Raw genomic sequence first — 17,574 nt, 5'->3', positions numbered from 1 at the left:
CCCTCTCACTCACAAAACACCAGGCTCTTGGCATATGGCACCTTTTCTGTACACAGACACCCAAGATTCCTTCCTGATTGGGGGTCTCTGTAGAGCTACACTATGGAATGTGCCCTCTCCAGGTGATGATAATCTTCAGGCATTCCTCTTTATTTTGTCAATTACAATCAATACAGCACCCCAGCCCCTTGGAGGACTATGTGAAACTGCATTTGCTCATTTTGTTCACTTGCTTATCCTTCCTTTATAAGAATGAAAGCTAGTTGCCAGGCACCAGTGGCTCACACCGGTAATCCAATCTACTCGGGAGGCTGAGATCTGAGGATCACAGTTCAAAACCAGCCGAGGGGGGCCGGGAGTTTGGCCTAGTGGTTAAAGTGCTTGCCTAGCATGCATGAAGACCCGGGTTCGATTCCTTGATACCACATACATAGAAAAAAAAAGCCGGAAGTGGTGCTGAGGCTCAAGTGGTAGAGTGCTAGCCTTGAGAAAGTCCAAGGACAGTGCTCAGGCCCTGAGCTCAAGCCCAGGACTGGCAAAAAACAAAAAACAAAAAAACAAAAAAACAAAAAAAAAAACAGCCGAGGGACAGAAGTCCATAAGACTCCTCCAATTAGCCATCAGAAAACCAGAAGTGGCCCTATGGCTCAAGTGCTCAGGGACAGCGCCCAGCCCCAGAGTTCAAGCCCCACGACTGACTATTAAAAAAAAAAAAGTGAAAGCTGCTAGAGGGCATTGACCTTGTCTCCCCCTGCCCCCCTTCCCCGTGTACTCCTGTGCTTTCTGTACTAAGCACATGAAGGAACCCAATGGTATCTATTGAGTGAATGAACAAATGTTCAGTCAATTAAAATTGTATCCCACAAGGATGAAGCAAGCACCCCCAATGGGCACAAAGGAACAGATGGAAAAGCCAGAGCTGTGTCCTTGGGATGTTCCTTAACCGTCTATCCCAAGCCAGTGCGTTCTAGAATGTACTTAATCACCACGCACATTTTTAGTGTGGCCTACTGGGCAGAAACATGGCAGGAAGCCGTGGCAGCCAAGCCATGAGCTCTGCAGGGCACACCGGCACTCTTCTCTAGGTTGCTTTCTTCAGTGCATCTCTTTCAAGACATGGAACCACTAGAGCGAAATGTCAGGGGTAAAAGCACCACAATAAAGGTACAGAAGCAATGCCTCAATTCTATTGGCCTCTGATCTAGGATTTAAGCCAGAGGTTTTCTGGGTTTGTTTTTTTTGGGGGGGAGGTGGGGAGGCTGGTCCTGAGGCTTGAACTCAGTGTCTTGGCACTGTCCCTTAGCTTTGTCACATAAGGCTGGTGCTCTACCACTTCTAGCTTTTTGCTGATTCGTGGAAATTAGAGTCTCACAAACTTCTCTGTGTAAACTGGCTTTAAACCATGGTCCTCAGGTCTCAGCCCCCTGAGGAGCCAGAATTAAAGGTGTGAGCCTCCAGCTCTTGCTTCCAAATATATTTTTGCTTCAGGTAAATGTTGACATTGTTATTGTTTGTGCAAGTTTGTGTAGGGCAGGATCTGCATCGAAGGATATGACTCAAGCATTTGGCACGGTTTCAGACAGTGCCAGGTACTGTGTGTGAGAGCATTGTTCTAGCGCTGACAGTTATGTCAGGGTCTTGGTGATGATCAGCAATCCTAAGGCTCTGTAACCTTGTGGACGCTTTCGTGCTCGGTCAGTATTGCTAGGCGACAGTAGCACCGATACTAGAACTAGTGCTGACTCGGTTGTAAGTTGTTGAATACCCTCAAACATGCTACTTTTTTTTTTTTTTCTGATTTTACTCAGATCTGAACTCATGGCCTCCCAATTGCTAGGCTGAGCCATGCCTGCAGCTGTGTTTTTAACTGATTATTTTAAAAACAGGGTCTGGCTTCTCACCTATGGGCATGCCTGAGTCTCCGTCCTCCTACTTTCAGGCCTCCCCTCGTGGCTGAGACCACACACGGATGTACTGTATCTATCCAGCTTCCCTCTGTGGAGTCTTTTGGACCTTTTCTGCCCAGACTGGCCTAGAGCCACAGTCTTCTCAGTTGTAGGCTGCCATGTAGGTTGAGGAAGATAGGCGTGCGCAAGTGTACTCAGCTATGCATTGAGAAGTGGTCTCACCAACTCATGACTAAATCTTCCTCTTCTAGCCTCCTAAGTAGATAGGACTATAGGTAGGTGTCACTGGTTCCCAGAAGCACCAACTTTTCTAGTAATCAAACATATGCCATGAATATCTAGTGGTGAAGGGATCCCTATTATAAGCAGCAATATGCAAATGGTCAAAATAATGTCAAATGATAGCTCGGAATTTATCTCCATAATAAGGTTTCATTTCCTAACCCCATCACTATATAGTCCAGCACCAAAACTCATTTAACGGTTTTCTTTCCACTCTAAAATCTTTCTGTAGCTCAGCCTAAGTTGCTCAGCATTTGAGCATTTCACTACCTTAAAAACTGCTGACTTAAAACTAGGAGGTTTGCAAGCATAAGACAGCAAGGCTAGCTCTGCACTAAGGAAATGGCAAATATATTAACAATGTTGCAAGAAACTTACAGAGACAGAACATTCCAGAAGTAAAGAAGGTGCAAAGGTGGAGGCAGGTAAACGCAGAGAACTGCCCCAGGCCTTCCTCACACAGTTCATACTTTCAAAAGAAAATATGAGCAGCTACAAACACTTAAGCTAGTCTTCAATACCATAAGGTAGACTAAAAGAAAACAAAGTGAGAAGGCAAACAGCTTCTCCCTCCACTTTTGGGATCCGCAGGACCCGGGCAGTGCTGAGGTGATGGCTGCATATCCATGGCTTTACTACTCGCTCCCGCTGGTAGGCAGAAGACAAGGCCAGACCCTCATCCTCAAGAGCTCACTCCCTATCTGCATAAGTCACCCACGTGACTCAATGTAGACCGCGCATGCGCAGGCCTCTGCTGGAGGAGGTTAGAGAAGGAAAAAGATGGTGTCCACCAGGCAGCCAAAGATGTTTGCATCAAAGATAGCCTTGAGGGTGAGTAGACTGCCTCAGCCAGGGGAAGAAATCTAGAAAGAGAAGTGAGGAGGTAAAACTCCAAGGGGAAATGACCATAAAACAACAAGGGGGGAAGTAAATTAGCTATAAAAAAAAACCCTTAGAACTATGACACATCTCAGTAAGTTTTTAAAAATGTTATAAGCAGAATAAAAAAAATCAATTAAGGCTGGGAGTTTGGCCTAGTGGTTAAAGTGCTTGCCTAGCATGCACGAAGACCCAGGTTCGATTCCTCTGTGCCACATACATAGAAAAAAGCCAGAAATGAAGCTGTGGCTCAAGTGGTAGAGCTCTAGCCTTGAGAAAGCCCAAGGACAGTGCTCAGGCCCTGAGTTCAAGGCCCAGGACTGGCAAAAAAAAAATCAATTAAAATGAACAATAAAATGAGGCTTTTCGATAATCACACATTAAGAGAATTATCTTAATGGTAACATGTCAAGACACGGGCTCATTTCCATTCAGTATTTTTTCCCTAATAACCCTATACACAGTTTTATATTTCTTATAATAAAGGATTGATCCCATTTATAATGAAATACTGAAAAGAGCTCACTATGTATTATTCTGTTCTAGATATATAATCTACAACCTCAATTCAGGTAAATATACTAAAACATCATTACTACCCACTTATATATGTATCTTCTTACCTCGGGTTCCTTGGGATTTGTGTAAAGCTGTTTAAAGAAAAATAAAAGGCATTTAAATTCTGACACTTATTAGATTTCCCCTCATGGAATTTGCTTTCCCTGTAGAGTTAAGTTTGTACTCCATTAATTGAGTGCTGTATTGACATAGTGCAAGTGAGAGAAAGGATGAGCTCTTACTTTGTTATTCTCAACATCGAAGAAAATTGATTGTAAGAAATTTAAGGTATTATCAGGTGCTGGTGGCTCAAAGCTATAATCCTAACTTCTCAGGAAGCTGAACTCTGAGGACTGAGGCTCAACGCTAACTCAGGCAGACAAATTTGAAAGACTCTTAGCCCCAAATAACAAGCAAAAAACAAAAGGGAAGGTGTGGTAAAGCTCCAGCACTGAGGGAGAAGGCCCTGTGTTCAAGTGTCACAAAAACAAAGAAAACGGAGCCAGGAGTTTGGCCTAGTGGTAGAATGCTTGCCTAGCATGCATAAAGACCTGGGTTCAAGTCTGGTACCACATATATAGAAAAGGCCAGAAGTGGTGCTATGATTCAAGTGGGAGAGCTATAGCCTTCAGAAAGCCCAAGGACAGTGCTCAGGCCCTGAGTTCAAGCCCCAGGACTGGCAAAAGAAAGAAGGAAGGAAGGAAGGAAAGAAGAAAAGAAGGAAGGAAAATCCTGCCCTGTATAAATAATGTAAATTAGTAAAAAAATTAACACAGGACAAAAAAATTATAAATTGCTTATATGTGACTGAATTACAGATAAAGTCTAAATAATCTATTATGGCTTAAAATGTTTTCTAATCTAAGATTGTTCATGAGATCATGTCCATGTCCTTTCTAAGGACATTCCAAGCACATTCTAACCAAATATATCATGTTATGTCCCCGGGTATATAAAACTTAAAAAGACAAAAAGAAAAAAAGAGAGTGAGGGAAGGAGTAACATCGTCCAAAAAGAAATGTACTCCTGTAATCCTAGCTACTCAAGAGGCTGCAATCCAAAGATCACCATTCAAAGCCAGCCCAGGCAGGGAAGTTCATGAGACCCTTATCTCCAATTAACCACCAAAAAAACCCTGGTTGTGCTGTGAGCGTACTTATATAATTATAACTTCTCTGTACATCACCTTTATAATAACAATGAAATAAATTTTTAAGCTTTGAATCAGCAAAGTAAAAAGTGAACAAAATACTAAGACCATGAGAGCTGGTAGTAAAGAAGACAGACAGGATATCCTACATACCACGAGCACGTATTATACTAGAGAAAGACATGGTTTATAATATCTCACTAAGGTTTCTGACGGAGCCTAGCTTGTACAGTCCAAGCATCGCCAGACGACAGGCAAAGGCCAGGCAGGCAGGGCAGGCCGGGCGGGGGTGGGGTGCTGCGTGCCACCCGCCTCTGGGCAGCTGCAGGTGGAGAAGAGGCCTACTTACCTCCAGTGTGCACTTACTGTGAGTAGAGCCATGTGCAGCTTCAAAAGAAAAGAAGACCAGCGTTACTGTATGCTCACACCATGTGCTGGTTATTCTCAATGAAGGCTAATCAAGCTATGCATTTAAATATTTGGGTAGAAAAAAAAAAGAGGCAGTTAATTAATGCCTCTCATCCACACGGGGCTCCCCTGCTATAGACACAAAAAAGAAGAGGGATACAAAAAATAGTTACAATCTGATTTGAGACGCAAAATAATTTTTACTCAAACTTAAATATACCTCAGAATCTTTTCTTTAAATGCCTCTTTCAAAGTTAAGGGTCTAAAGTAAAAATCTAAAATTCCTGCTATGTCTTATTTAAAAAAAGCTCTTGCCTCTGTATATATACACTATGATAAAGAGATTCTCTGATTTTTAAGAATAATAGAATATACAAACATAGACGGAAATATAATCAAAATAAATTTCAAGCCCAGAAAACACATCAGAACATATTACGGGACAGGATTAGGACTCTGGTGACACTATGTGGAAACATTTGTTACTGCAGGTAACTGATTTGATGCCTGAAACTATTATTACTTTATTCAAAGTGCAAAAAGATGACAAAGATAATGAAAAAGAAGATGAAGAGGAGGAGGAAGAAGCGGAAGAGGACATGTTTCCTAAGGTCAGGAGAAAAGCATACAGCAGGGAAGTGTCAGGTAGGAGATAACCCAAGTCAGATAGCCAGTGAAATGAAACAGCACTTCAGAGCTGCTGACCCACTTTTAAAAACAGAAGGACAATCTAGGCGGAGGGAAAAAGCTCCCAGGAGAAGCAAATCATATCCAAAAGGATACTGGAAAATAAGTCAGCACTGTGAGTGGAGATATGTGAAGACAAGAGGACTTGGGCATGTTCTAGAATTAACTGTTAGGTGGCTTGAAGATGGGTGGCAGTGATGCTCTAGAGAGACTTCCACACCCCCTCCAGCCTTGCAGATCTCATGAAGGACTCTGAACTTTATGTGGAAGCAACTCAGACCAGTTGCTACCTTTAGCTGCCGGACTTCAGAGCAGCCTAAAAAGATTTGGGAGGAGACACTAAGTCAGGTAAGCAAGAACATGGTGGGTACGCCAAAAAGCAGGATTTTTAGGGCCTCAAAAGAGCAGCTGTTTCTTTTCACCAGTCCTGGGGTCTTGAACTCAGGGCCTGGGCACTGTCCCTGAGCTTCTTTTGCTCAAGGCTAGCGCTCTACCACTTGAGCTTTTCCTGTGTATGTGGTACTGAGGATTTGAATGAACCCAGGGCTTCATGCATGTCAGACAAGCACTCCACCACTAAGCCACATTCCCAGCCCAAACTGTTTTTTTTTTCTTCTCTTTCGAAGCAGCTATCTGCCATAAATACAGAAGTACCACCACTTTGTACCAGTAGGTACAGATGGACTGGCACCTAACCTCAGATCACCGATCTTCTGCTCTTGCTTTTGTGTTCCTCAGTCCCTGCATCAGTGTTGAATAAGCCATATATCATACCTGCTCCGTGAAGAGAGGAAATATGTGACACCTTGAAGAACTAGCCAGCAGGGAGAAAAGGAAAGCAGAGACAGGAAAAGGGGGGAAAGCAATGATAGAAATTTCATTTATATTCATCTTCTCTCTTCAAATAAGACTAGAGCCTCTATTTTTTCCACAAACACCTTAACTGTCCAGGGAAGCAGAAGAGATCAGATGTACTTAAATATTAATCTAAAAACTCGGAACTATAACAGTAGCTGCTTTGAGAGAACAGGTTCTACTGGTGAACCAGAGTTACCAAAATAATCAAGAGCAATAAAAATGGATTCCCCAAGCCTGTTCCTTTTCATAGCTACAAAGGGAATCTCCCATTTTGAACAAGTGCAACGTGACAAATGCCACATTCTTGTCTCCCCTGTCCCAATCCTATGGAGCTTTTCCAGTGCCTTCAGAGGAAATTCTGTGGTCAAGAAGATATGCGTATGTGCAAGAAGAAAGGAGGTCTCCTCTCTCCTTGATGCAAGAAAGACTTCAGTGAGACAAGGCAAAGGAAACCCTTTGTGAATGAAAATGGAGGCACAGAACTAAACTCTTTTGTGAAAGGATAAGAGATGTATTGAATAAACTTTAAAATATTCTTACATATTTCTTTTCCAGAGCATCAAAACAACCTTGAATCCTGTCAAAATAAATAAATAGATAAATAAATAATATACATACATACCAAGGCAAGAAAAAAAAAAGGTCAAAGTACAGGATGAGTTTACATCTTTTGTTTAAGGTATATTAAACTGATTACTGTTTTACTTTTCTGTGTGTGTGTGTGTGTGTGTGTGTGTGTGTGAATGCGCGCCCTGGGCCTTGAACTCAGGGCTTAGGTGCTATCCCTTAGCTTTTTAACTCAAGGCTGGTACCCTACTACTTGAGCCACAGCTCCACTTCCAGTTTTTGAATTGTTAATGGAGATGAGGGTCTCATGGGGACTTTTCTGCCTGAGCCAGCTTTGAACCACGATCCTCAGGTCTCAGCCTCCTGAGTAGCTAGGAATATAGATGGGAGCTCCTGGCTCAGTGATTTCAATACATTCACAGAACTTCATAAATAATAGGCAAGCAATTTTGAGGTTGAGAATCACATGTTTTGTTTTTGGCTACCAAAAACAAAGCGGAGCTGTGGCTTAGTGGTAGAGTCTTTGAAGTTCTGGGTTCAAGTCCTCGGTACCACATACACAGAAAAATCCAGAAGTGGTGCTGTAGTTCAGGTGGTAGAGTGCTAGACCTGAGCAAAAGAAATTCAAGGACAGTGCCCAAGCCCTGAGTTCAAGCCCCAGGACTGGCAAAAAAAAAAAAAAAAGTTCACTGACATGCAGGTGATGAATAACCACTCCACTTATTTTTAAAATTGAAAGCAAAAGCTGAATCTTAAAATAATAGTGAGCACTGTAACTTTGTAGGAAATTAAGCTTTAGAAAGAAAGATCAGCGGGGAATGGTAGCTCACACCTGTAATTCTAGCTACTCAGAAGCCTGAGGTCTGAGAATTGAGGTTCAAAGCCAGCCCAGGCCTAAAGTCCATAGACTCTTATGCCCAATTAACCACCAGAAAACTGGGAGTAGTGTTGTGGCTCAAGGGGTAGGGTGGTAGCCTGGAGCTGAAGAGCTCAGGGACAGCGCCCAGACCCAGAGTTCAAGTTCCAACAATGACAAAAAATAAAAAATAAAAAGGGGGGAATGGTTTTAAATACGTGATCTCATGAAATAAAAGTCTTAAGGGTAATTTCAGCCATGCTAAAAAAAAAGTATTCAATTTTTATGGCACTTAAGTTATTTTTTGTGTGGAGTTTATCTACTTACCATTTGATAATGTGCAGTGACCCAGGACATTTTTTGTCTTCCCGAAGAATTTTTAAGCTTAGATCTGCAAAAATAGAATTAATTTGTTTTTATCTCCTAGACGACTGCTTTATTGACAATGGACATTCCAAATAGAACATTTCCTTTAATTACTTTATGTAACTTATTTAAGTTTTAAAGCTTCCAGAGATATTTTGAATGCATATGTATCTAGTTTTTAAAGTCCCATGTCTACAATGACCATTGTCTTAACAGTTTAGCATCTCCCCTCTTACAAGGCAGCAGAATCTATTTGTTATGCTTTGCTTCCAGTGAAAGACCACCATGCCTGACGCACTGAAAGCACACACTGCACTTTGGTCTATTTTCTCTCCTTCCTCCCTTCCTTCCCTCTCTCTCTCTCTCTGTCTCTCTCTTTCTTCCTTTTTGATTATGTGGTACCAAGAAATTGAACCCAAGGCCTTATGCACGCTGGGCAAGCACTCCACCACTAAGCCACATTCCCAGCCCTCTGTTACTTCTTTATCGATGAGACAATCTTCCATCGATTCATTTTTCCTTTCCATCCTTCACCTTCCTTCCTTCTCTCCTATCCTCTTCCCTTCCTTTCCTTCCTCCCTCCCTCCTTTCTTCCTTCCTCTCTCTCTTCCCTCCCTCCCTCTTTTCTTCCTTCCTCTCTCCTTCCTCCCTCCCTCTTTTCTTCCTTCCTCTCTTTCCTCCCTCCCTCCCTCCTTTCTTCCTTCCTCTCTCTCCTCCCTCCGTCCCTCTTTTCTTCCTTCCTCTCTCTCCTCCCTCCCTCCCTCTTTTCTTCCTTCCTCTCTCTCCTCCCTCCCTCCCTCTTTTCTTCCTTCCTCTCTTTCCTTCACTGGCTCTCACTTTCTCTTTCTTTCTTTCCTTTTTTCTTCCTTCAGTCCTGGGGCTTGAACTCAGGGCCTGAGCACTGCCCTTGGACTTTCTTCAAGGCTAGCCCTCTACCACTTGAGCCACATCACCACTTCCAGCTTTATCTGTGTATGTCGTACCAAAGAATTGAACCCAGGGCTTCATGCATGCTAAGTAGTCTACCGCTAGGCCACGCTCCCACACTTCTTTCTTTCCCTCCCTTCCCTCCCTTCCCCTCCCCTCTCCTTCCCCCCCCCCTCTCTTTTAAGGCTAGTGCTGAGAAGGGGCATCAATGTGTGAGAAGTAATGCGCCTTATATCTGGCAAATATAATTGTAACCCCTCTATACATTGAAATAAAAAAAAAGGCTACTGCTCTACCACTTGAGCCACAAAACCACTTTTGGCTTGGGTGGGGTGGGGGCTGGATTATTAGAGGTAAGAGTCTCATGGACTTTTCTGCCCAGCTGGCTCCGTACCATGATCCTCATCTCAGCATTCTGAGTAGCTAGGATTATAGGCGTAAGTCACTAGTGCCCACCTCATCTATTATTCTCAAGTTCAGATTTCCATCCAAAAGTCAATTCAGTTTTACACTTGGGAAAAAAGGAAGGTAAGTGTGAAATCAATAGTTGATTTGCACCGGAGTCTTACCTTGCCATAATATTTCTTTTGCTAAAGCTGATACGACCTGTTCTCTTCCTTCCTTCCTTCCTTTCTTTCTTTCCCTCTCTCTCTCTCTCTCTCTCTCTCTCTCTCTCTCTCTCTCTCTCTCTCTCTCTCTCTCTCTCTCTCTCTCTCTCTTTCTTTCTTTCTTTCACCAGTCCTGGGGCTTGAGCTCAGGCCTGAGCACTGTCCTTGGGGCTTTCTCAAGGCTTGTGCTCTACCACTTGCACCACAGCATCACTTCTGGCTTTCTCTGTGTATGTGGTATGGAGGAATTGAACCTGGGCCTTTGTGCATGCTAGGATACCACCTGTTCTATCAAAGGACATGCACAGTTTTCCACAGAGGCATAACATTAAGAGATTCTCAGAAAGAAAGTCACATGGAAGTGCTATGTGTAACTTTAAGTGCAGACACTGAGAGGGAGACATTATAATCCCCACAAAAATAAGGCCATTGTGAGGGGGTGGGGGAGGGGAAGGAGGACAAAAACAAGACAAATGTAACTGTAACCCCTCTATACATTACCACGACAATAAAATAAAATTTAAAAACATAAAAAATGAAACCATAAGGAATGATTCTGCCCCCAGGCCTAGCATGGTGATTCACCTAAAAAATGCACCTAATTTCCCAAAACATGTCTTTTATGATTCTATCTTCCAAACCAAAGGAAAGCTGCAACTATCTGCCACATATAAATACATTCATAAATGTGTGCTGACTGATGGGGAAAGGGGTAAAAAGAGGGAGAGGAATGGTTGTTGTATATATATTTTATATATATATATATTACATATATACAATACTCAATGTGTGAGCATGAAAATGGAACTTGAGATGGGTTGGGAGGAAATGGGAGAGAAGGGAGTGAAGAATGGAAGGAGTGACTCTGATCAAGATGCATTGTACACATAAATGGACATGTTACAGTGAAAATACATTCACAATTATAGATTTGTATCACACAGACCAACAGAGGTTATAACTGATACAAATGAGGTTGTTGTGATTTCACGTGTCATGCTTCTGCTTTTATAGCACAAATATATTTCATTGATGCTCAATGAAAATCAAATATTGCTTAAGAAAATTCCATTGGAATGAGGCCAAGGTAATCATCGAATACAAATGTGAGAAATTAAATGTTAGAAGGGAGGGAAAGGGGGACAAAAACATGAGAAGGGGTATCAATGTGTGAGAAGTAATGCACCCATTACCTGACAAATGCAACTGTAACCCCCCCTATACATTACAAAAATAAATTCAATGTTAGATTTTGAAAAATAGCAACTTAATAGGAAATTTGTGGGTAGCTATATTATTTATTTTCCAAATGACATTTCCATTTTGGTAACAAGTCAACATGATTTACATTCCCCCTTTTAAGCAAATTTGCTTCAATTTTGAAAAACTGAAGAGTCTCAGATATGTATTGTTTTATATAATGAGAAGAAAAAAGCCAGAAATGGCTTGTAGAATACATAAGACAATGTAAAGATACCTTTAAAGGCACAAGAAACAAAAGAAGTAAAAGTGGGCCTGGCAATTGAGAAAAGAATAGAACTGCTTAGAGTAATAGTTGCCTAAATACCTGTACTGCATACCTAGCCAAATAGCTGTGTGTATGTATATATGTTAATGGTAAGGAGGGGCTTCTCATCTGGTTCCTTTGAACTTCATTGTTAAAACATCAAAGAACAGGGGGCTGGGAGTGTGGCCTAGTGGTAGAGTGCTTGCCTAGTATGCATGAAGACCTGGGTTTGATTCCTTAGTACCACATACATAGAAAAAAGCCGGAAGAGGTGCTGTGGCTCGAGTAGTAGAGTTCTAGCCTTGAGAAAGTTCAAGGACAGTGCTCAGGCCCTGAGCTCAAGCCTAGGAATGGAAAAAAAAAAAAACCCTCAAGGAACAAATTTAGTTGAGGTACAAAATAGTGTGAGTCTTCAACACTCAGACAGAGTTGTTCTACGCTGTTTCAGGGAGAGCTCAGAACTGCCACACTTGGTCCTTCAGATGGCTTTGGCCATTTGCTAACTAGTGAGAAGCTAATGGTTGCTATATATACAAATACTAAACAGAATGGAATTAAAATGGGAAATGGATTAGCTAATTAAATGTTGAAAGACAGGACTGTGAGTTGGAATGAGCAGTATGCAAGAAATATCAGTTTACTCCAGCTAATTAGAGGAGAAAGTTACAGTAGCCACAGTGACAGTTTCATTGAACAGTTACCATCCACATGGCGCTCTCCATAAGAACTCTCTGGAAACAGGCCCCTTAGATAGGTTATGCAGGAAATAGAAGTAGCAAAGAGCTTCTTCACCATTATCAACGACTGGTGCTCATTCGTGATCTGGGTTGGGAAAACTGTTTCCTGGAAAGAGAAACAAACAAAGGTGAAAAACCTTAGTATGCTAACATATTTACACCATGACCACAGATAAGATGGAAAGCTTTGACACATTTATAGGTAATGAAAAGGAAAACAGGGCTTCAATGTTACATTAAATCCTTATTGTCAAGGCAGAGCTGAAAGGCAGAGACAATTACCCAAGTAAGTTAAGACTTAACAACAATGTCTTTCACTATGACCCATAGATGTGAGGCAAGCCTGAAGTTTTGTTTGTTTGTTTGTTTTGCCAGTCCTGGGCTTGAGCTCAGGGCCCGAGCACTGTCCTTGGACTTTCTCAAGACTAGAGCTCTACCACTTGAGCCTCAGCACCACTTCCGGCTTTTTTCTATGTATGTGGTATGGAGGAATCGAACCTGGGTCTTCGTGCATGCAGGGCAAGCATTCTACCACTAAGGCCAAACTCCCGGCCCCAAGCCTGAAGTTTTACCATGTAACGTCCTTCCCATTTCCTTTCTACATGTTCACCCAGCGCCTTCCTCATGGATACATAGCTGCTTGTCTGCCATTGTTTTCTCACCTGCTCCCTCACACACACTTTCCACACACTTCCAGTTTTGTGTTTTGTTGCTGTATTGGCAAGGCCTCCTATCACTGACCAGCCCCTCTCCACAACAGTCTTCACCTGTCCCTACAGACCTAGCTCAGTCTCTCGTGTCGGGGGAAGAGAGGAAGGGGAGTTCCTGGGGCTTGAACTCAGGGCCTTGGCGCTGTCCCTTAGCTTCTTCACTCTACCATTTGAGCCACACCTCCTCCAGCATGTTGCTAGTTCATTGGAGATAAGAATCTCACAAGTCGTCTGCCTAACCTGGCTTCAAACCTGGGATCCTCAGAGCTCAGTCTCCTGAGTAGCTAGGATTGCAGGCATGAGCCACCATCTCCAGGCTATTTTTCTGTTTTCATAGCTCTCTTTTTTTCGATGCGTTCATCTATTCTTCAGCTTCAGATACAGCTATACAGAGGACGTCAAGTGCCTGCTTCTGCCTAATTTCTGACATTAGACATTAGACATTCCTAATTTCTGAATATCTGCTCCAGACCACTTTATGGACCCTGTAAGCTCAGATCATCCCACCACCCTGGCTGAAAGGATCCCAAGTTTCATTCTGGAACACGTGGCTCAGCACCCATTCATAGCATCCACGTTAGACTCGGCTTCATCGCTGGCCTCCCTCTGTCCCTTACACTCAGTTCTCCCTAAGAATGTCAGACCTGCTGGGTACAGTAGCTCACGCCTGTAATCCTAGCTACTCAGGAGGCTGAGATCTGAGGACTGAGGTTCAAAAGACCATGAGACTCTTATCTACAATTAACCACTAGAAAATGGGAAGTGGGGCTGTGGCTCCAGGGGCAGGGTGGTAGCCTTGAGCTGAAGAGCTCAGGTCTGACAGCCCAGAGTGCAAGTCCCGTGACCCACAAAAAAGAAAAAGAATGTCAGACCTGCATTCTTCTTCCCGATCACTGCTGTTGCCGGGGCTCAGGCCATTCCCACACCCCTTATCACTGCAGCAGCCACTGGCGCAGGCAGCATTCAGCCTGTCTTCCATACTATCATCAGAATAACCTGATTAGCTATGACTCTTACCACTCTCAATGCACATACAGCACTCAAGTTCAAGTACCCTGCTATGGCAGTTGAAACTGGCAAATTCTAGTCCCTGTGGTCTCATCTCTCCCATGGCTCCTAAATGATGTGTATTAGAATGTCCATGACAACATTATCATAAGAGCTCCTAATTAGAAACTACCCAATGCTTCTCAATAGACTAGATGAAGAAATTATGGCGTATGTCCCAGTGGAGTACTAGGTAGCAATGAGAACAAATGATTGCAATTACATTTAACAACACAGATGACTCTCACATCAAAAACGAAGCAGAACAAACTCGATATGAATGAATTGTATGATTTCTTTTATATAGAATACAAAAGCAAGAGACTAATCTGGGCTGTTAGAAGTCAGGATGGTACTTTGGGCATGTGAAAGGCCTTGTTGTTTCTTCCTATTTTTCCCTTAGTTCATTTTTATCATATATTTTTAATTGTAGTTAATAGAAGGGTTACATTATATTCACCAGATAGAGGGCGCATTACTTCACATACATTGATACCCTTTCTTGTGTCTTGGTTTTGTTTTGTTTTGTTTTTTAAATAATGAAGCTATAGGAAAAGAAAACATTTTCAATAGACGGAAAGCAGATCATCTCTAAGGGGAGAATGACCAATTTTATCCTGTTTCTTGACCTGGCTTCTGGTTTACAAGGATGTGTCTGACCTGTTAATTTAGTTGTACTTGTGTATGCATTTTATGAACAGACATTCCCAATGAAAATATGCTTTAAGTGTAGACTAGTCAAATAAGTTTGGAAAACATTGCTTCAAGCAGTCCTCTTGGCCAGAAATGTACTTCTTTTCAGTTCCAAAAATGTGGACATTTTAGTTCAAATATGTATTTAATTTTAGATTCTGCTCCAGGTTTTGAGATGCGGTTGTGGGCATGGTGCTTGATAAAAGTCTTCTCTCCCGTGGAGTTTACATCTAATGCTCCACTGGCTCAATGCTTCCCTGTTATCCCAGTCACCCCTTGCTCATGCTGCAAGGGTGACACTTCCCACAGGTCTCTGGAGGGGCAATTTCAAGACTATTTACCCTGTGAACTTGCTACCTAGCTCAGTGCTCAGTACACAGTCAATAGATAAATGTTTTCTAACCTATCAGCAAGCATTTATTGAATACATGGGAGTAGTGTAAGTGGCACACAGAGAAAAAGAGAAAAGTTATATCTACAAAGTGTAGCAGAGAATAATTTCTCCTTTTTACAGTTTTAACACAGAGTAAATTAGACATACTAATGGGGTACAGTGTGACATTTCAATACATGTACACACGTGTAACAATCAGATCAGAGTGCGTGATGAACCCTCTGAACCCATCACTTCAGACATACACCATTTCTTTGTTTTGGAGACAATCAAAATCTTGTCTACTATCTATTCCAAACTAACCAACTATTGCCAGCCATACTTCCTCTACTATGTAATAGAATATGAGAAGCTTTTCGGGGTGCCAGGGACTCACTCCTGTAATTCTAGCTACTCAGAAGGCTGAGACTGGAGGATCAAAATTCATAGGTAGCCCAGAAGATAGGTGGAGGTATTTAAAAAGAACAAGAAATAAAATATCAAAAACAATAAATTAAACACAGAGAGAGAGAGAGAGAGAGAGAGAGAGAGAGAGAGAGAGAGAGAGAGAGAGAGAGAGAGGAGGGAGGGAGGGAGGGAGAGAGGGAGAGAGGGAGGGAGAGGGGGGGGAGAGAATTAGCCCAGGAAGAAAAGCTTGTGAGATCCCATCTCCAAAGTAATCAATCAGCCAAAGGCCAGGGTAGAATCATGGTTCCAGTGGTACAGAGCCAACCATGAACAGTCAAAGCTAAATTCATGCCCTGAGTTGATGTCTAGTACTATCAACAACAACAACAAAAAGAAGCAAGCTATTCCTCTTACTCAGGCATGGTGGCAGATCCTGTAATCCTAGCACTCAGAAGGATGAGGATGACAAGCTTTTTTTTTGGCTGGGGGCTTGAACTCAGCCTGGGTGCTGTCCCTGAGCTCTTCAGCTCAAGGCTACCACCCTACCTCTTGAGCCACAGCACCATTTCCCTCTTTCTAGTGATTAATTGGAGATAAGAGTCTCAGGTTCTTTAGTGCCTGGGCTGGCTTTGAACCTCGATCCTCAGATTTCAGCCTCTTGAGTAGCTAAGATTACAGGCATGAGACTGGGATGACAAGTTTAAGACCAACCTGGGCTACTTAGTGAAATCTGGTCTCAGTAAAAACAAAAGATTTTTTTTTTGCCAGTCCTGGGCTTGAACTTAGGGTGTGGGCATTTTTTTTGTATGTATATGGTACTGAGGAATCAAATCTGGGTCTTCATGTATGTTAGGTAAGCACTCTACCACTATGCCAAACTCCCAGCCCCATATTTTTCTGATCCAGTTGTACCTGTGCGCTCTCTCTCTCTCTCTCTCTCTCTCTCTCTCTCTCTCTCTCTCTCTCTCTCTCTCTCTCTCGCTCACTCTTTCTCTCTACCTCCCCACACTGTTTCCAGCATATCGATGACTTGCTGTTAAGGAAAGAGCCCAGTTTTGGGGCTGGTAGTTTGGTCTACTGGTAGAGTGCTTGCCTAGCATGCATGAAGACCCGGGTTCAATTCCTCAGTACCACATACATAGAAAAAGGTTGGAAGTGGTACTGTGGCTCAAGTGGAGCACTAGCCTTGAGAAAGTCCAAGGACAGTGCTCAGACCCTGAGCTCAAGCCCAGGACTGGCAAAAAGAAAGGAAAAAAAGGCCCAGTTTTGAATAATAATGATTTTGTTATATAAAGCACATCAGAAGTAAGCCCCTATTTAGGCATTGCAATCAATCGCCACATGTATAGATTTTCCTCCTCACTCGCTGCAAGTCAGGGTTTTCACGTGTGTGATATCCCTTGCAGCTATGCGCAGTTGGGCTAGGTTGCCTGAGGAGCAATGAGGCCTCAGCCTCGGCACAGCAGCTGCCCTCTGTCTTCTGGCCCATCTCTTGGTCTAGCTGGGGCTGTGTGCTTCTTTCTTTTTACGTTTTTATGTTTTCTACCTAAAGGGTCCTTGAGAATAGCTCGTTAAGTCAAGCTGGTTAGTGCTCTCAATTTGAGAAGACTCCCGAAAACCTTGGGGAGAAAATACACCTGTTAGAGAACTTTAATTTAGACATAACTTCCAGTGCTGTTGGCTTTGAGTTCACAGTGAATGAGTCATCAGCATGCATTAAATGTATTTAAACAGAAGCAGATGTAATACCGGTTATGGAATCATGGGCTGACACAATGTTCTGAGCAGAGGCTCAGGGAAACCTAACCCCATATTTCTCCTAAGCACAGCACCTCACATTCACTCATTCACTAGACCATGACTACTCTGAATAGCCAGAATCAACTCTGTGTGTGTGTGTGTGTGTGTGTGTGTGTGTGTGTGTCTCCCTAGACTAAGGAAGAGAGTATAGAAAGAAGCATGTGACATTTCTGGCACCTCTCAGGGTGGCTGGGAGTGGCTGGGTAGGAGGGAGCCCGTATGGTAGTGTGATTAAGAAAATCAACA

The 17,574-nt window shown here is 42.7% G+C and overlaps 1 protein-coding gene across 1 annotated transcript in view; it reads right to left on the bottom strand.

Annotated features, from left to right (window-relative positions):
* Hormad2 (HORMA domain containing 2) overlaps positions 1–17,574 on the bottom strand; it is a 77,903-nt gene that overhangs the window by 44,680 nt on the left and 15,649 nt on the right. The window contains exons 3-7 of the mRNA XM_090320452.1: positions 12,262–12,403; positions 8,480–8,543; positions 7,270–7,306; positions 5,143–5,163; positions 3,692–3,718 (exon numbers count right to left, since the gene is read on the bottom strand). Coding sequence (XP_090176578.1) covers positions 3,692–3,718; positions 5,143–5,163; positions 7,270–7,306; positions 8,480–8,543; positions 12,262–12,403 — 291 coding nt within the window. The remainder of the gene's footprint in view (positions 1–3,691; positions 3,719–5,142; positions 5,164–7,269; positions 7,307–8,479; positions 8,544–12,261; positions 12,404–17,574) is intronic.

The sequence above is a fragment of the Megascapheus bottae genome, chromosome 28 (genome assembly GCF_031878675.1).
Source record: "Megascapheus bottae isolate mThoBot1 chromosome 28, mThoBot2.hap1, whole genome shotgun sequence".
Lineage (NCBI taxonomy): Eukaryota > Metazoa > Chordata > Mammalia > Rodentia > Geomyidae > Megascapheus > Megascapheus bottae.
This window is presented reverse-complemented; position numbering and strand designations above follow the sequence as displayed.